The following is a 20174-nucleotide window of genomic DNA, read 5'->3' as shown; positions in this document are numbered from 1 at the left end:
CTCCAGCAGTAGATAAGAGCAAAGGCGACTCGTCCTGGAGGACGGAAGAGCTGCGGGGGTGAATGTGCGCGCGCTCTCTGGACTCAGCGGCGAGGCTTTGTTGTAATTCCTTTCTCTGGCGCTAGGAAGGGGAACACAATCTGAAATTTACTTTTTCATCTTGGGGAAAAAAAAATAGGACATTTATTGGTGCCGACCGTGCGCACTGTTAGCTACAGAGGGAGAGACAAAGATCAGACAAAGGTGGCTGGTCCGATGGTAGTGGGTTATCAGAACGTATCAACATTAGGTGTTGAGAAATGCTGAGTGATTACTGTTTGCTAAGAAGAACGACGGCAAGGAAAACCTAGCCGCCGCCACCACCCCCGCGATTCTAAAGTAGCAAAACAGGGTATCATACACCAGTTAAAACAATTCTTAAAGCGCGGATATGTGACCTGCCCCCGCGGCTCCCTCGTGGAGAATACAATCTAGTCTGTCCTTGATCAGTGGTAAGCAGACATCAGCTGCCTACCTAGTTTATTTTTGTTCTATGAGAAAACACAGAACACCTGTTTGTTAACAATAACCACCTGTTCAGAGAGACTAAATACGTGGGTCAGAGTCTGCCCGAGGCCTGCAGCCCCGAATGCTGTCAGTCCCTCTGAGGCTCTCAGCTCCGAAGGCAGCTGGAGCTGGCCTCGGTAGTTAGGGTCACTATTATACAACCCCCTACACTGCTAAATTTGCCTTAAAAAAAAAAAAAAAAAAAAAAGGATATTTGCCACTAACAGAGTCTAGTGGTGTCACTGACATTACCAACTAGAATAAGCATGAGGGAGGTAGAGGAGGAGGAATAGGAGGATGGCAGCTGCTTACCCTGTGCCAGGCCAGGTTAATCTACTTATGCACATAATCTGATCTGGTCCTCATAACACTGGGAGATAGGTGCCATTATCTCCTCCATTCTAGAGTCCAGGAAACTGGCTTAGACAGATTTGCCCAAAGTCTATAGTGCGTAAGCGGTGGAGCTAGGGCTGTCTCAAGCAGTTCAGCTCCTGAGCCCATCCTGTTTACCATTTCACCATCCCAAACACCAATTCCCTCCCAGGCAAGATGTGAGCATTTATATAAGCCGGCAGCCTGTTTAATCCTCACAATTCTGCATCTTGGGGAGTCTTCCATTTAGCCATGAGGAATTGCAATTCGGAGAGGATAAATTGCCTGAGGTTAATCCTAATCAGTGGCATAGATGGGATTCAAATCTAGGTCTGAATCTAGATCTAGTTGGCTCTCATATGGAATTATTTCCCGTCACTCACCCGAAGTGTTTTCAGATGGTACCTTATATGCTGAGGGAAAGACAAACTATCTCAGTTTTTGCTTATCTGAACCTATAGGATTTGTCCTGGGCAAGACGTTGGTTGGAACAATCAGGATTTCATCAGTTGTCTTCCGAGGCTGTCCAGTGAGATACAATTTTCCCTGAATCTCTCAGGATCCCTTTCCAATGGCTTGTGTGTGTGTGTATATATATATATATATATATATACACACTTTTTTTTTTTTGAGAGACAGGGTCTCACTCTGTCACCCAGGTGACAATCATGGCACAATCATGGCTCACTGCAGCCTCAGCCTTCTGGGCTCAGGTGATCCTCCCACCTCAGCCTCCTGAGTAGTAGGACTTCATGCATGTGCCATCATGACCATGTAATTTTCAAAAAAAAAAAAAAATTAAAAACCTTATTTTTAAATTTGCTTGTTTTGGGTAGAGTTGAGGTCTCACTATATTGCTCAGGCTGGGCTCAAGCTCAAGTGATCTTCCTGTCTGAGCCTCCCAGTGTTGGGATTACAGGTGAGCCACTGTGCCTGGCCCCATCATAGTTTTTTTTTTTCCTCAGGAGTCTCACTCTGTCACCCCAGCCGGAGTACACTGGCACAATCTTGGCTCACTGCAACCTCCACTTCTTGGGTTTAAGTGATTCTCCTGCCTCAGCCACTTGAGTAGCTGGGACTATAGGCTCCCGCCACCACACCTGGCTAATTTTTGTATTTTTTGTAGAGATGGGGTTCTGCCATGTTGGCCAGGCTACTCTCAAACTCCTGGCCTCAAGTCATCTGCCTGCCTCAAACTGGCATGAGCCACCATGGCTAGCTTCCAGTGGTTTTTAAAATGTCTTTTTCTTATATATTTCATTTTTTAAGAAGATGAGGTCTTGCTATATTGCTGGGCTTGAATGTAGTGGCTATTGACAGGTGTGATGCAGCTTCAAACTCCTAGCCTCAAGCGATCCTCCTGTTTCAGCTTCCCAAATAGCTGGGACTAAGCCACCTCACCCTCCAAATCAAATTGGTAAAATCCTATGAATTTTGATGTATTTTTTGAGACAGAGTCTTGCTCTGTCACCCAGGCTGGAGTGCAGTGGTGTGATCTGTGCTTACTGCAACCTCTGCTCTCCGAGCTCAAGCAATTCTCCTGCCTCAGCCTCCCGAGTAACTGGGACTACAGGTGCCCATCCACCACACCCGGCTAATTTTTCTATTTTTAGTAGAGACAGGGAGGGTTTCACCATGTTGGCCAGGCTGGTCTCAAACTCCTGACCTCAGGTGATCTGCCCACCTCGGCCTCCCAAAGTGCTGGGATTACAGGTGTTGAGCCACAGTGCCTGGCCGGGATGCTTATTAAGGAAGTGTCTCCAACCTCAGAGATTGTAATTCTGGTCTGGAGTGGAGACATGTGATCTATAGATCTTATTTTGAGCAACAGGTCTGACAACTTTTTCTTGAAATGTCTTTCACTTTTCTTAAAATCCATTGTTGGCTGTTTATTCAAAAATGTGAACTTTCACTCCTTTCCTTCCTTACTACCCTACCTGCAACCTACAGTCCTGACTCCCCCAACCTTCACATACCCCCTCAGCTGTTCCTTGTATCTTCTTCTCCAAGTAGCCAGGCAAAATCCTATTCATATTCTATCCATCCTTCAAGGTTAGTGCAGAATTCTCCCAGGCAGACTTAATCTTTCCTTTCTCTGGGCTCTCTCAGCAATCCAATCCGTACTTAACCTTTATTACAGAACATATCTTAGTTTGGACCGAAGTAGTTCCCAGAGTTGCAGTATCACCAAAACCCTGGCACTTGTTAGAAACCAAATTCTCAGGCTGCACCCCAGAACAACCAAATGAAAAACTCTGGGGATGGGACCCAGCAATCTACATTTTAACAATCTCACTCAGCACGGTGGCTCATGCCTGTAATCCCTGCATTTTGGGAGGCTGAGGTGGGTGGATCACGAGGTCAGGAGATTGAGACCATCCTGGCTAACATGGTGAAACTCCATCTCTCTACTAAAAATACAAAAAAAAATAAAAATAAAAAAAATTAAAAAAAAAAAAAAAATGCCGGGCATGGTGACATGCACCTGTAGTTCCAGATACTTAGGAGGCTGAGGCAGGAGAATCTCTTGAACTCCAGATGTGGAGGTTGCAGTGAGCCTGGATTGTGCCACTGCACTCCAGCCTGGAAAGAGACTTTTTTTAAAAAAAAAAAAAACAAACAAAAAACGATCTCCCCAAATCCCCAATGGGATGGTATGTCCTTTGCTAGACTGTTTGTTGAAGGAACAGGGTAGGTTTTACTTACCTCTTTCCTTAGATCTAGCCTGGGGCAAACAGTTGGTAAGTGATCAATAGTGAATGAATGATTGAAGAGCACCTTAGACATTTTTAACAATTTTTTTTTTTTTTTTAAGATGGGGTTTCACCAAGATGGCCAGGCTGGTCTTGAACTCCTGACCTCAGGTGATCCACCCACCTCGGCCTCCCAAAGTGCTACGATTACAGGTGTGAGCCACGGCACCCAGCCCATTTTTAACAATTCTTTGCAGATCATACTTGCACAACAGATCCTACACTTTCACTACATACATATCCACAGCTCTTCCCTTCCATTCTTGCACAACCTTGGATCTGGGTTGACTGGTTTGCCTCTCCTCCCTTGTCCTGTCTCACCTAAGCCAAGGACAGAGCTCTGTTCTCAGAAATGACAGATGATATCAGAGATTAGCAGATATCCAAGTGTATGGATGCTGATGAGAGTGCTGGGATTGTCTCAGTTGATACACACATGTAGGTTTCAAGAAGAATTTGGCCATGAAAGCCATGGCTGCCTGCCTATCTCCCTGCAGCCTAGTCCTTTGGCAGCTGAAATTTCTGGCAGTTGTGTGGAAAAATAACTTCTCCTCCCCAAAGTGAGGGCAGGAGTGAGGGGGTGGATAAAGGAGAAAGAGGAACAAAAGATCTAGAAACCAGGATACAATGAGGAAACACGATAAACTATGGGCTTTGGATTCAGGAAACTTGACTCCAAATCTCAGGTCTTCCATCATTATGTAAACTGTGACAAAACATTTAACCTCTCTGCAGTTCAGTTTCCTTAGCTGTAAAGTAGGGATAATACTGTCCCACCTTGTAAGTAGTAAGAATTAAATTAGAATGAGACAAACGAAAATGCTTCCTGTAATGCTAGCACAAAGCCTCAATGTGAATTTGTTTTTTTGAGTATATGAAAAATATAATACTGGCTGATCGCTGGACTATGCCATATGGCCATACCAGTTGCCACTCACCCTAAGTGATATCCAGACAAGTAGATTTAAAAGTGCCAATCCCCATCAGAGCGTGGTGGCTCAAATCTGTAATCTCAGCACTCTGGGAGGTTGAGGCAGGTGGATCATGAGCTCAGGAGATCGAGACCATCCTGGCTATCATGGTGAAACCCCATGTCTACTAAAAATACAAAAAATTAGCTGGGCGTGGTGGCACATGCCTGTAGTCCCAGCTACCCTGGAGGTTGAGGCAGGAGAATCACTTGAATCTGGGAGATGGAAGTTGCAGTGAGCCAAGATTGCACCAATTGCACCACTACACTCCAGCCTGGGCGACAGAGTGAGAGACTCTATCTCAAAAAAAAAAAAAAAAAAAAAAGGCCAATCCTGGCAGGGTACGGTGGCTCATGCTTGTAATCCCAGCATTCTGGGAGGCTGAGGTGGGTGGATCACCTGAGCTCGGGAGTTTGAGACCAGCCTAACCAACATGGAGAAACCCTGTCTCTACTAAGAACGCAAAATTAGCCAGGTGTGGTGATACGCCTGTAATCCCAGCTACTAAGGCAGGAGAATCGCTTAAACCTAGGAGGTGGAGGTTGCAGCGAGCCGAGATTGGGCCACTGCACTCCAGCCTGGGCAACGAGAGTGAAACTCCCATCTTCAAAACAAAACAAAAGTGCCAATTCCAAAAGCAGCATGTGTGATGACATCTGTTGTGGGGAGGGACTGTAGGCCCGGGCAAGAGGGGATGGTCATGCCAAGTACACTTTTTAGTGCATTTTTTCAGGCAAAAAACCCCTACCACCACTACCATCACTACCAAAGCTGGGTTGATCCAAGGCAGGCAGAGGACAGAGGATGCAGGCAGCTTTTGAAAAAAAAAAAAAAATTCATCTGGATCAGATGGGCTGATAATGCCAAAACACTTATAAACCAAAGCTGCAGGTCTCTAAGGTCTTCAGAGAAGCTACACAAAATACTATGATTTCAATAGCAACCACGTATGTACCATTTTCCACAACATTTTACAATTATCTCCTTTCACATGGAAGGCAAACTAATAAAATATCAACAATGTATCTTAAATAAGTAACATCTTGCTGAAAAAATATTAAGTTAAAATGCACTACATAATAGTGCAGAAACAAAGTGCAGATGGCAATTTAAGACATGAAGACAATGCTGAATCGGTAGTGTCTGGAGTGATACATTTTGCCCATCTTTGGCCAGTCCTAGAGCAGTACTCACAAGCTGTAGGACAAATGTGACTAATGAGGCTAAAATACTGAAGACCAAATAAAACCACTCTAGAGTCTATTTCACAATGAAATGCTCCTCCCCCTGGTCTGGAAACAGTGATTTGCTGTAGCTCCTAACCTGCTGTGGCATCTATCCCTGCTGCAGGACCTATGACCAGATCAGGTGTCCTCCATCATCCAGCCTCCAGGACAAGTAGCGCTCAGTGAGTCACAACCTGAGGTACACCTGCTGGTTACTGATTTGTACTTGACTTGGGTGGCAAGGATTTTCTTGTTTCTCTTGAATATATTTACTTTTAAAAAGACTGTGTTAGTCTTGCTGGGAGGTGAGCAGGGAAATATGAGTTGCTATAGAACATAGTAACAAACATGGGTTCTTGCTCCTCATAAACAGAAAGCCCATTGTCCGTGCCATGAGAAGAGGCCTGCCTTATCAGGAAGATCTCACTTCTTACCTCTACAAGAGAAAGGGCTCATATTAAAATCAACCTGTGGTTGCCTCCCTTAGAAATGTTGTTTTCAGATATTCCTATTCCTAGTCTTAGAGGCAGCCATGGAATATAATCTCTCCTTGGGGTCAGGAAGAAAGGGAAATCTATTCATAAAACGAATTTAAATTCTGGCCCTGGCCTCTCAAACCTGCTTCATGTGAAAGAAGATAGCTCAACCAACAGGAGCCTCGAGTTGAGTATCTTTTTTTTTTGAGATGGAGTCTCTGTGTCACCCAGGTTGGAGTACAGTGGCATGATCTCGGCTCACTGCAACCTCCACCTCCCAGGCTCAAGGGATTCTCCTGCCTCAACCTCCCAAGTAGCTGGATAGGCGTGTGACCCCACACCCAGCTAATTTTAGCATCTGTAGTAGAGAGAGGGTTTCACCATGTTGGCCAGGCTGCTCTTGAACTCCTGATCTCAGGTGATCTGCTCACCTTGGCCTCCCAGTGCTGAGATTACAAGTTCATACTTGCCACCGTACCCAACCTGATTCCTCTAATACAGGCTCAAGCACATATGCCCTCACATATACTGGGGGAGAACATTTTAAGAGGAGGAACTCGAGCACATCTTTCCAAGATGCTAAGTTGGTGGGGAAAATAGACTTTGCACTCACTTGGCTGACTACCTGAGCGGGGTCTGGGAAAAATGCCTTTAACCCCACCTTTGATTCCTCCCTCCTATGCTAGAAGACTAATACATCTATCCCTAGCGAACAAGGAGCTGGACTGGGTCAGGGCATTCTCATCAAAAGGCATCTTTGATGTTTTTGAGCTGGCGCACAGCCAGATCTACAGGGAGGCTAAACTTGAGGCTGCTGAGGCGACTGAGCAGGTTGAGGGCACTCTCGAAGCCTGTGTGTGCCATGTAGCTCCAAGGCTGGTAGTGAGGCTCGATGAGCGACCCAGACTTGCAGATGAGGTTCACCCAGGACACCAGACGCTGCTCATTCAGTGCCATGCACACCAAGGCCTTCAATTCTGAGTCTGCGCTGCGCTTAAAAGGGTCGTGCTCTGTCAGCACCACGTGAATGGCTGTCAGTAGGCTCTGTTTGGGGGTCACAACAGTGCCTCCTGTAACAGGAAGGGCGAAAGACTGGGAGAGCTTCCGGGCTGGGGATTCCACATAAGCACGGCCGTTCTTGGCATGGTAGTACTTTACAAAGAGCTCCCAGGGGTGCATGGCCTCAGGGGCTGAGGAGAAGGCTGGCAGCAAGCAAGCAATAGGCGCCATGACAAGGCTCATCCCTGGGGAGGAGGCATACAGTCCGTGGGCCAGCAGGTCCCTCACAGCCACTGTCAGCTCCTTCCGCACAGCCGTGGTCAGCTCATCCTTGCCTCCCAGAGAGAGGTCCTGGAGGTTGGCAGAGGTGATGACATGGTCGTGTGGCTGGTGCCTCAAAGCTAGCTGCTTCACTCTGTCCACTGACACCTCCAGCCTCTTCAGCAAGGGAGAGTAGTCTCTGTCAGCCTGGCCCCTCTGCCACAGGGTTGGAGGGATCTGGCCTGTGGCACAACCAAATTGGCTAACAGCAAAGATCTGGAGCACTGCCAGCGCTCGCCGCATCAGGTGCAGCCCTGTCTCCCGGACCTTCTTGACATCCTCTGCCTTTGCTGCTTAGAAAAGACAATAGGTCATCAGTGAGAGGCCATGATAGCACAGAGCTACACTTAACAAATCACAGGCCGAGATCAGTCTTGCTTCTGAGCCACATTATGGGTCTCACATGAAGGCAAAAGCCACCCAGGATGTAGCTGGACTTCCTTTTTTTGGTTAATAATAGCTGTACTGAGATATAATTTACAGACCATATGATTGGCCCATTTAAGGTATTGAATTCAGTGGTTTTTAGTATATTCAGATTTGTGTAACTGTCACTGCAATCAATCTGAGAATATTTTATCATCCCCAAAAGCAACCCCATACCATCAGCATTTCTCATTCCCCACTCCTCCTCAACACACTGAAGCCCTAGGCAAACACTGATGTATTTTCTGTCTCTGTAGATTTGCCTGTTCTGGAAACTGCACTTACTTTTGGGGTTTCCTGGAGGTGGTCTGCTGCTGCCTGTTCTGGTGCAACCATTGCCTGCCTTCCCACTGGCCTTGCACTCACAGTGTCCACCCCCTGTCTGCAAGGGGCTTCCCACTTCATCTGGAATCAGAAATTAGACAAGAGACACTTATTAGCCCCTTTATGACAGATCGTTAAGGGAAAAATAATATTTAATGGTGTCTATTACATGCAAGAATTTCACAAAATCTTGTCCTATTTAACTGTGTAAAATGATGACTGGCATACAGTAATTGGCTCAATAAATATTTGCTAAGTGAATGAACCATGAATCATTTTATGGATGAGAAGAGTTAGATTGATGAGGTTCGTAACATGCTCAAGGACATAAAGCCAATGAGCAGCAGAGCGAGGATTTTAACTATCTGATTCTGAAACCCATGTTCTTTCTCCTCTGCCATGCTGCCTCCCCTACTAAGCAATCAAGCCTCTTAAATAGTACATGAAGAATTGGCACCTTTTGGTGCCTGTAGTCTCAGCACTTTGGGAGGCTGAGGCAGGCGGATCACTTGAGGTCAGGAGTATGAGACCAGCCTGGCCAACATGCCAAAACCCCATTCATCTCTAATGAAAATATAAACATTAACCAGGCATGGTGGCAGACGCCTGTAATTCCAGCTTCTTGGGAGGCTGAAGTTGGGAAGATCCGTTGAATCTGGGAGGCAGAGGTTGCAGTAGGCCAAGATCATGCCACTGTACTCCAGCCTAGGTGACAGAGCAAGACTTGGTCTCAAAAAAAAAAAAGAAAGAAAGAAAAAAATTGGCACCTTTTTACCAGTACTCAAAATAAATATAATTATGATGATGGCTGGGCGTGGTGGTTCATGCCTGTAATCCCAGCACTTTGGGAGGCTGAGGCAGGCAGATCAGGAGGTCAGGGATTCGATACCAGACTGACTGGCCAACATGGTAAAACCCTATCTCTACTAAACATAGAAAAATTAGCTGGGTGTGGTGGTGCACGCCTGTAATCCCAGCTACTCAGGAGGCTGAGGCAGGAGAATTGCTTGAACCCTGTAGGCAGAGGTTGCAGTGAGCTGAGACCATGCCACTACACTCCAGCCTGGGTGACAGAGCGAGACTCCATCACAAAAAAAAAAAAAAAAAAAATTATTATGACACTTGTCCACTCTTCTCATCCCATCCCCTCCTCTAACCTTGGATGAAGTTGATGAACATCTCAAGGTCTCGGATTTGAGTTTTCAGTTGCTCAACCAATTGTTCTTTGACTCGGGCTGGGTTCACGATCTGAGCCACTGCTGCATCTACACGTTGACGAAGCTCTTCAGTGGACAGGGAACTGATGTCTTCATTCAGATTCATGTCCAATTTCTTTATTAGCTCATCTATGATCACCTATCAAGATCACAAGCAATGAGCATACCCTTTGAAATTTTTAGGGAGAGGGTAGGGAGGAGAAGCTAAATATGTCTTCTGCCCATAAATGGAAATAAAAAACAGACTGCTAAATTTGTGAAAGAAAATGACTTAACTGCTGATTGATCAACGTGAGGACACAGACTCTCTACTTTTAAAGTGAAAAGAACCCTCAGTTCTCTGATAAAAATGGCTCCTCCCACGCACTGTAAATTTTCTACCAGGCCAGTCCAATTTCACTCAGGAGAACAGTATGAAAAGTCCAAAGTGGCTGATGATCCAACAAGCCTCATATGTAGTTGTTCTAAAGGCTTCAAGGAGAATATGTGCTGATTTTTCTTTTTCTTTAAGAGACAGGGTCGGCCGGGCGCGGTGGCTCAAGCCTATAATCCCAGCACTTTGGGAGGCCGAGGCGGGTGGATCACGAGGTCGAGAGATCGAGACCATCCTGGTCAACATGGTGAAACCCCGTCTCTGCTAAAAATACAAAAAAGTAGCTGGGCATGGTGGCGCTTGCCTGTAATCCCAGCTACTCAGGAGGCTGAGGCAGGAGAATTGCTTGAACCCAGGAGGCGGAGGTTGCAGTGAGCCAAGATCGCGCCATTGCACTCCAGCCTGGGTAGCAAGAGTGAAACTCCGTCTCAAAAAAAAAAAAAAAAAAAAAAAAAAAAGAGACAGGGTCTCGCTCTGTCACCCAGGCTAGGGTCCAGTAGTGTGATCATAGCTCACTGTAACCTCAGACTCCTACGCTCCAGCAATCTTCCTGCCTCAGTTTCCCCAACAGCTGGGACTATAGACACATGCTACCACCTGGTTAATTTTTAAATTTTTTGTAGAGATAGGGTCTCGTTATGTTGCCCAGGCTGGTCTCAAACTCCTGGCCTCAAAGGATTCTCTCACCTCAGCATCCCAAAGAACTGGGATTATAGGCATGAGCCATTGCACCTGACCTTATTTTTCCTAATTTCTAATCCTTCTTACCCCTTCTTGCCCTATTGTAGGCAACTAAAGAAAAATCTCTGCTGGGCACGGTGGCTCATGCCTGTAATCCCAGCACTTAGGGAGGCTGAGGCGGGTGGATTATGAGGTCAGGAGCTTCAAACCAGCCTGACCAACATGGTGAAACCGTGTCTCTACTAAAGACAAAAAAAAAAATTAGGCTAGTGTGCTGGTGTATGCCTGTAATCCCAGCTACTCGGGAGACTGAGGCAGGAATCGCTTGAACCTGAGGTGGAGGTTGCAGTGAGCCAAGATTGCACCACTGTTCTCCAGCCTGGGCCACAAAGCAAGACTTTGTCTCAAAAAAAAAAAAAAAAAAAAAGTTAACAAAAACTCCAGCTCAGCTAGAAAAACAGCCACAGCACAGGGCTAGAGAAACATGCAGAGGTTATAACTGTATTGTAACTCTATCTCCAGGGAGGTGGAGGTTTCAGTGAGCCAACATCACGTCATTGCACCCCAGCTTGGGCAACAAAAGCAAAACTCTGTCTCAAAAAAAAAAAAAAAAAAGAAAGAAAAGAAAAATCTCTATAAAATATCAAGGTGTACTATAGTCAAAATATCCTAGTGACATTATTAGGAACAATTTAAAATTATGATAACAGGCCAGGTACAGTGGCTCACACCTGTAATCCCAGCACTTTGGGAGGCTAAGGTAAGCAGATCATTTTAGAGGTCAAGAGCTTGAGACTAGCCTGGCCAACATGGTGAAATACCGTTTCTACTAAAAATATAAAAATTAGCCAGTCATGGTGGTCGGTGCCTGTAATCCCAGCTACTCGGGAGGCTAAGGCAGGAAATCCCTTCAACCTGAGGTGGAGGTTGCAGTGAGCCAAGATTGCACCACTGTACTCCAGCCTGGGCCACAAAGCAAGACTTTGTTTCGAAAAAAAAAAAAAAAAAAAAAAAAAAAGAAAAGGTTAACATAAACTCCAGCTCAGTTAGAAAAACAGCCATAGCACAGGGCTAGAGAAACATGCAGAGGAGGTTGTAACTGTATTGTAACTTTATCTCTACCAGCAGATATTTACCTGTCTACCCAGGTCTTACATAAATACAATATTAAAGTTAGTCTGGATTCCTGGCATATTTATCAAAAGGTGATGAGATGTAGGGAAAAAACTAGATTACACTGTATGATGGGCCCAAGTAGAATGTTTTCCAGTGCTCAAATGAAGAAATTATTGTTATATTCTTACTTCTCAATTATTGTTATATTCTTACTTCTCAATGATTGTATCACAAAACTTTGGAACCTGTTTTTTCCATGTATGAGCAAAGAATGGCTCCTTATAGTAGTTCCCTTTTATTTGGGCCAGCAGAGGGATTCTCAGTAAGGCCAAAGGAGAAGTGAGAGAAGATGCCCTGTGAATGCTGGAAGGGACAAGTTAACCTGGGGCAGTGGTAGAGGTGCCCCTGGGCTCTGCTTACCCGCTGCCTTTCCAACACCACAGACTGTGGCAGGGAGTCGTAACTGCCCTCTTGATAGGCAAACGTTTCCAGGTCATCTAGCTGGGTCTTGAGCTGCAGTATCAGTTCTTTCTGCTTCTCCCTTTGGGTTTCCAGACGCTCTTGTTTTTCCTGCTCACTCTAAAGCAAGAAGATAACTGAGTCTATTACACAGAAAAGGAAGAACTCAGGGCACATTAGGAAGCTGCTCGAGCCAGTAATGACCAATAAAATATAAGATGTTTCCCATAATCCAAATGAAATACACAATTCATATGATAGGTTCAAAAGAATAATAATTATTTCATCCTTGGCAATTTGTTAAATGGGTGTTTTCTTTAACAAACTATCTGCCCCTCACTGGAATTAGCATATGAATATAATGAGACTTTTTGTTAAGACTGCCTTTTTGCCCCCCCTCAAAGGTCTAGTTAGGGTAGAGACAACCTATTTCAGCCAAGATAGCCTCCTAGGAATTAGACATGCCATCCTCTGCAGCCAGTTACCATAACTCCTGATTACTTTGTGCAGCCAAATTTTGCAAAAGAATCTGGGGTAAGGGTGTGGAGAGAGGCTTTAAAACTCACAACCAGCTTTCCTAATGTTCACCGAAGCCCCTATGATGGATGATAGACCACTTCTGCAAAATCAAAAGCATCAAACGCACCAGGAGTGGAGCCTCACACCTGTAATCGCAGCACTCTGAGAGGCCAAGGCAAGAGGATTCCTTGAGCCCAGGAGTTTTGAGACCACTCTGGGCAACATAGTGAGATCTCATCTCCACAATTTTTATTTTTATTTTTTTGAGATGGAGTCTTGCACTGTCACCTGGGCCGGAGTGCAGTTATGCGATCTCCGCTCACTGTAACCTCTGCCTCCCAGGTTCAAGCGATTTTCCTGCCTCAGCCTTCCCAGTAGCTGGGATTACAGGCACCTGCCACCACGCCTTACCACCTGGTGAGACGGGGTTTCACCAGGTTAGCCAGGCTGGTTTTGAACGCCTGACCTCGTGATTTGCCCACCTTTGCCTCCCAAAGTGCTGGGATTATACACAGGCCCAGCTCCACAAAAAATTTTTAAAAATTAGCTGGGCATTTGAGAAATAGGATTTGAGGAAGGATAGTTAAAAAAAAAAAAAAAATTAGCTGGGCATGGTGTTGCATGCCTATAGTCCCAGCTACTTGGCTGAGGTGGGAGTATTGCTTAAGCCTAGAAGTCAAGGCTTCGCAAGACCCTGTCTCAAAAAAAAAAAAGAAAAAATTAAGCCGGTGTGGTGGCACGTGCCTGTGGTCCCAGCCACATAAGCAACTGGGAAAAAGATGATCGAATGAGTCTAGGAGGTTGTTTTCACCACTGCACTCCAGCCTTGGCAATACGGCAAGACTCTGTCTCAAAAAACCAAAACCAAAAACAAAACAATAAAAGGCAAGTGCCTGGGGCAGTGAAAAAAATCCAAAAGCCACATAACTGGGTTGGGAAGGTAACAATGTTTTTTTAAAAACTATCTGGGCTGGGTGTGGTGGCTCACGCCTGTAGTCCCAGCACTTTGGGAGGCCGAGGTGGGCGGATCATGAAGTCAAGATATTGATACCATCCTGGCCAACATGGTGAAACCCCGTCTCTACTAAAAAATACAAAAATTCGCTGGGTGTGGTGGCATGCACCTGTAGCCCCAGCTACTTGGGAGGCTGAGGCAGGAGAACTGCTTGACTCGGGGAGGTGGAGGTTGCAGTGAGCCGAGATGGCACCACTGCACCCCAGCCTGGTGCCTGGCAACACAGCGAGACTCCGTCTCAAAACAAAAAAGGAAAAAGAAAAGAAACGTATCTATAAGTTTCTCTGACTAGTGACTCCTTTTCCAACTGTTGGTCACCAGTAGTTTCTGCATTTAAATTAATAAAAACACTTCAGGTTGGTAAAGTCTTGCCAATGTATTCTCTGTTAAACACTGGTTCTTGCTTGTCTTTCTTGAGTCTCAAAAACGAAAAGCAAAACCAGCAAATCATCTGTAGGGGTAAGGCTGCGTCTTAAACTAGAAGTCTACAGGGTATTACATTTAACCTTAAAAACGGTACTTACCAGGCCCTCCAGAAATAATGAGAGAGAAGAAATGAAAAAAAAAGAGAAAACAACAAATTAACTTTTCGTTTAAGTATTTAAAAAGCAATCCACTTGGTTTAGCTTTGTTCAACATGAAAGCAAGCCTTTTCTCAGGACAGTCCCTCTGTAATCCTTTCAAAGTGCTGCTGCATTTTGTTAGAACCCTGTTCCCCTTCCGCATTCGGTGAAGGCCTAATTTTCCTTTAAGAGGTTTCCTGATTTCCCCAGACATAACTAATCATTTCCTCTAGAGTTTGTACACACTTCTATTCTAGCTGTTATCACATTATTTAGGATTCTGTCTCTTCTAATCTACGAACTTCTTAAGGACAAAGGTTTTGACTTTGAACCACAAATGCCAGGCACAGTGTCTGACACAAGATAAGCTCTCAACATGCATCTGTTGTATGTTTGTTACTGAACTGAATTAAGAAAAGTATGGCCGGCCGGGCGCGGTGGCTCAAGCCTGTAATCCTAGCACTTTGGGAGGCTGAGGCGGGTGGATCATGAGGTCAAGAGATCGAGACCATCCTGGTCAACAAGGTGAAACCCCGTCTCTACAAAAAATTAGCTGGGCATGGTGGCTCGTGCCTGTAATCCTAGCTACTCAGGAGGCTGGGGCAGGAGAATTGCCTGAGCCCAGGAGGCGGAGGTTGCGGTGAGCCGAGATCGCGCCATTGCACTCCAGCCTGGGTAACGAGCGAAACTCCGTCTCAAAAAAAAAAAAAAAGAAAGAAAAGTATGGCCGGCGTTACGGCTCATGCCTATAATCCTAGCACTTTGGGAGGTCGAGGCAGGTGGATCACGAGGTCAGGAATTCAAGACCAGCCTGACCAACATGGTGAAACCCTGTCTCACTAAAAATACAAAAATTAGCTACTGGGTATGGTGGCACACACCTGTAATCCCAGCTACTCAAGAGGCTAAGGCAGGAGAATCACTTGAACCCAGGAGGTGGAGGTTGCAGTGAACCAAGATCACACCACTGTACTCCAGCCTGGAAGACTGAGCGAGACTCTATCTCAAAAAAAAAAAAAAAAAAAAAAAAAGAAAAAAAAAAAGGAAGGCCGGGCGCGGTGGCTCAAGCCTGTAATCCCAGCACTTTGGGAGGCCGAGGCGGGTGGATCACGAGGTCGAGAGATCAAGACCATCCTGGTCAACATGGTGAAACCCCGTCTCTACTAAAGATACAAAAATTAGCTGGGCATGGTGGCGCGTGCCTGTAATCCCAGCTACTCAGGAGGCTGAGGCAGGAGAATTGCCTGAACCCGGGAGGCGGAGGTTGCGGTGAGCCGAGATCGCGCCATTGCACTCCAGCCTGGGTAACAAGAGCAAAACTCCGTCTCAAAAAAAAAAAAAAAGGAAAAGTATGGCTGAGCACTGTGGCTCATGCCTGTAATCCCAGCACTTTGGAAGGCTGAGGCAAGCAGATCACCTGAGGTCAGGAGTTTAAAACCAGCCTGGCCAACACAGCGAAACCCTCCCTGTCTTTACTAAAAATACAAAATTAGCTGGGCATGGTGGCAAGCACTCATATTCCCAGTTGCTTGGGAGGCTGAGGCAGGAGAATCACCTGAACCCAGGAGGTGGAGGTTGCAGTGAGTCAAGAGTCAAGATGCTACTGCACTCCAGCCTGGGTGACAGAGTGAGACTCTGTCCCCCCACCCCCCCAAAAAAAGGCTGGTTACAGTGGTTCATGCCTGTAATCCAGTACTTTAAATGGCCAAGTTAAGTGGACTGCTTGAGCCCAGGAGTTCAAGACTATCTTGAGGAATATGGTGAAACCCCATCTCTAGAAAAAATACAAAAATTAGCTGAGTGTGGTGGTGCTCCCCTGTGGTTCCAATGACTTGAGACACTGAGGTAGGAGCATCTAGTGAGCCTGGGAGTCAAGGCTGCAATGAGCCCTGATCATACCAGTGCACTCTAGCCTGGGCAACACAGTGAGACCCTGTCTCAAAGAAAGAAAGAGATAAAAACAGTAAGCGGTAAGAAGTAAATCATTCAGTTCAAACATATCCCCTACTCTAGTCCTACCTGTTTGCCTGTCTGTCAATGTATAAATACAAGATTACAACTTGTAGGTAGATTGAGCGCTTTTGTTTTGTTTTGTTTTGTTTTAAGGTGGTAGAATGTTTCTTTTTTCCTTTTGAGACCCCCAAACACAGACTACTGACAGCCATCCACATGGTACTGACAGAGCATGACCCTTTTAAGCGCAGTGCAGACTCAGAATTGAAGGCCTTGGTGTGCATGGCACTGGTCTTGCTCTGTCATTCAGGCTGGAGTGCAGTGGTATGATCATAGCTCACTGCAGCCTTGAACTCCTGGGCTCAAGTGATCCTCCTCCAGCCTTCGCTTCCCAAAGTGTTGGGATTACAGTCATGAGCCACTGCAGGCAGTCTACTTTTTAAAATTTTAGTTTTTAATTTTTATGGGTACATAGTATGCTTGTATATTTAAAAGGTACATGAAATGTTGCACACTGCATGTTTATGACATGATTATGACACACTGCATGCTTGTAATCACACAGCATGGAAAATGGGGTTGGCCTACTGTTTCTGAAGGTGAAAATGAACAACAGACGGAGTTTCTTAGCACATAGAACCTTTAGTGCTGTCTATTCCTTTCTAGCCCTTAAATCTGCCAGTTTGAGGTGGCTGCTCCTTGTGTAAGGAGTTGTGGGTATGTGGAGAAGGGTGGAACAGTAAACATGGGATTGTACTGGGAACAGTTCAGATTAAAATAAACAAATCATTATCGGCTGCTGAGAAATCCTCTTGGCTAAAACCAATGTAAGTGGGAAGAAAGCCACATGTGGGATGTAGCTTGAAAAATAAAAAGGTGAAAAGGGACCGGGCATGGTGGCTCACACCTATAATACCAGCACTTTGGTAGGCTGAGGAGGGCAGATTGTTTGAGCTCAGGAGTTTGAGACCAGCCTGGGCAGCATGGTGAAACCCCATCTCTATAAAAAATAAACAAAATTAACTGGCCATGGTGGCACACATATGTAGTCTCAAGATACTGGGGAAGCTGAGGCAGGAGGACTGCTTGAGCCCAGGAGACAGAGGTTGCAGTAAGCCAAAATTGTATCACTGCACTCTGGCCTAGGTCTCAAAACTTCCAATAAAGCCTGCGGTTTGTGCACTTCCAGAGATGCAAAGCTTCTGGAAACGTTCACCTGGGTCTTATACACAGTTTCACTACTTTTGGGGTAGGCACACTGAATCGACCTTGTGACAGTTACCAGAGGACCTCATTCAGAATACCTAATGATTAAGCAGGATGGAGGAAGAGTTTAAAAATTCCAACATTACAGCCTGCACAGTGGCGCATGCCTGTAGTCCTGCAGCTGAGGAGGGAGGATGGCTTGAGACCAGGAGTTCGAGACCAGCCTGGGCAACACAGTGAGATTCCCCTCTTAAAAATCAAAAATTCCGGGCCGGGTGCAGTGGCTCAAGCCTGTAATCCCAGCACTTTGGGAGGCCGAGGCGGGTGGATCACGAGGTCAAGAGATCGAGACCATCCTGGTCAATATGGTGAAACCCCATCTCTACTAAAAATACAAAAAATTAGCTGGGCATGGTGGCACATGCCTGTAATCCGAGCTAGTCAGGAGGCTGAGGCAGGAGAATTGCCTGAACCCAGGAGGCGGAGGTTGCGGTGAGCCGAGATCGCGCCATTGCACTTCAGCCTGGGTAACAAGAGCGAAACTCCGTCTTAAAAAAAAAAAAAAATCAAAAATTCCGCCGGGCGCAGTGGCTCACGCCTGTAATCCCAGCACTTTGGGAGGCCAAGGCGGGTGGATCACGAGGCCAAGAGATCGAGACCATCCTGGTCAACATGGTGAAACCCCGTCTCTACTAAAAATACAAAAATTAGCTGGGCATGGTGGCGCACGCCTGTAGTCCCAGCTACTAGGGAGGCTGAGGCAGGAGAATTGCCTGAACCCAGGAGGCGGAGGTTGCGGTGAGCCAAGATCGCGCCATTGCACTCCAGCCTGGGTAACAAGAGTGAAACTCGTCTCAAAAAAAAAAAAAAAAAAAAAGAGATCAAGACTATCCTGGTCAACATGGTAAAACCCCATCTCTACTAAAAATACAAAAATTAGCTGGGCGTGGTGGCAGGTGCCTGAAGTCCCAGCTACTCGGGAGGCTGAGGCAGGAGAACTGCGTGAACCCGGGAGGCGGAGGTTGCAGTGAGCCGAGGTCTTGCTGCTGCAGTCCAGCCTGGCTCCCAGCGACGGAGCGAGAGTCTGTCTCAAAAAAAAAAAAAAAAAAAAGAAAGAAAGAAAAAGAAAAAGGAAAAGGAAAAGAAAAGAGAAAAGAAAAGAAAAATTCCTCATTAAAAAAAAAAAAAAAAAAGGCCAGGCGTGGTGGTTCACGCCTGTTATCCCAGCACTTTGGGAGGCCGAGGCGGATGGATCACGAGGTCAAGAGATCGAGACCATCCTGGTCAACATGGTGAAACCCCGTCTCTACCAAAAACACAAAACATTAGCTGGGCATGGTGGTGCGTGCCTGTAATCCCAGCTACTCAGGAGGCTGAGGCAGGAGAATTGCTTGAGCCCAGGAGGCGGAACAAGAGTGAAACTCCGTCTTAAAACAACAACAACAACAAAAAACACAACTTCTTGGAGACTTTGTTCATTAAAAAAAAAAAAAAATTAAAAATTCCAGTATTAGGAAATTTATATAATCCAGAGTTGTGTTTCTTTCAATTACTAACAGACTCTGCTATTACTAAAACTCTCACCCAGAGAAGTGTGAAGACTTTGCTTAGATTTTAGGAAAGCAGGGACAGGGAGTTAACCTAAATTTCCACGGATTCCAATTCACTTTTCTTTCATTTGCCAGTTTTCCCAATCTCCAGAGTCGGGGTCCTCTAGCAGCAAAAGTGCTCAAGACTTAGGTACGTGAGGGAAAGTTGAGTGGGGTTGCTCTGCGGCCCTCCCAATGACTCACTTCACTCACCGCTCCTCTGCCCCTCACGTCATCACACACCGGCCTCTCTCCAAGTCCTCCGCGCACACCGCTCAGGTTCCCAAGCCTCTGTGCTCTTGCCCTTCAGCCGGCCCCGCACTCCAGTCTCCTCGTCTCCGACCCACTGACTCACCCGACAGAGTCGGCGAGGCTTCTCCCCCTCATGCACCATCATCCGGGTCTGCATCGCCACCCACACGACCTCCCATTCCCATATCCCTCGCGGCCCGGCTCCAGCCACCCACCTGGTCCTCGCCCCGCAATCGTGGCCGGTCCCCCGGCAGCCCATCGCCTTCATCGCTGGCGGGGCCCCCGGACCCCTCGTAACCCAGGACGTGAGGGCAGCCGCGGAAGGCGAAATCTTCGAGCTCCCGCAGAAGGCGCTGTTGCTCCGCCGGCGCCCCGCGCACCACCTGGCGCAAACGGAACTGCACCTGCGCGAAGTGCGAGGACAGCGCCAGCAGCGCCGAGTCCAGCCGCCGCCGCTCGGCTCGCAGCCGTCGCAGCGTCCGGCCCGGCGAATCCGGCGGAGAGCCCGGGGCCGCGCCAGGCTCCTCGGCCGCCGCCTCTTCCAGAAACGCGGTTGCCCCAGGCCGGGCCTCCGCCACAGCCCCCACTGGGGCCCAGCGCACCGCCTCACACGGTGGCAGCGGCTCCTCTTCCTCCTCCTCTTCGTCTTTCGCCTTTGGCTCAACAGCCGCCACCACCACTCGCTCCGCAGCCGCTTCGACAGCCGCCATCTTTCCGGAAACGCCGCTGCACGTCAGCCGCGCCCCCCTGCTGCCATGGCAACGGTGCGGCGGCCTGGAACCCCGGAAGAGCGGCGGGGGGGGCCTGAAGTTCCGAA

General features: G+C 46.9%; 1 protein-coding gene across 1 annotated transcript; it reads right to left on the bottom strand.

Annotated features, from left to right (window-relative positions):
- Window positions 1-478: 478 nt before the first annotated feature.
- Window positions 479-20166, bottom strand: RUNDC1 (RUN domain containing 1). Its single transcript, XM_003942730.4, has 5 exons — window positions 19573-20166; window positions 12222-12380; window positions 9572-9770; window positions 8376-8495; window positions 479-7954 (listed from the first exon to the last, which is right to left on the bottom strand). Exons 1-5 carry the CDS (start codon window positions 20065-20067, stop codon window positions 7089-7091), a joined length of 1839 nt encoding a protein of 612 aa, XP_003942779.2. The 5' UTR covers window positions 20068-20166; the 3' UTR covers window positions 479-7088.
- Between the last annotated feature and the right edge of the window lie 8 nt (window positions 20167-20174).

The sequence above is a fragment of the Saimiri boliviensis genome, chromosome 17 (assembly GCF_048565385.1).
Source record: "Saimiri boliviensis isolate mSaiBol1 chromosome 17, mSaiBol1.pri, whole genome shotgun sequence".
In the NCBI taxonomy this organism is placed as follows: domain Eukaryota; kingdom Metazoa; phylum Chordata; class Mammalia; order Primates; family Cebidae; genus Saimiri; species Saimiri boliviensis.
This window is presented reverse-complemented; position numbering and strand designations above follow the sequence as displayed.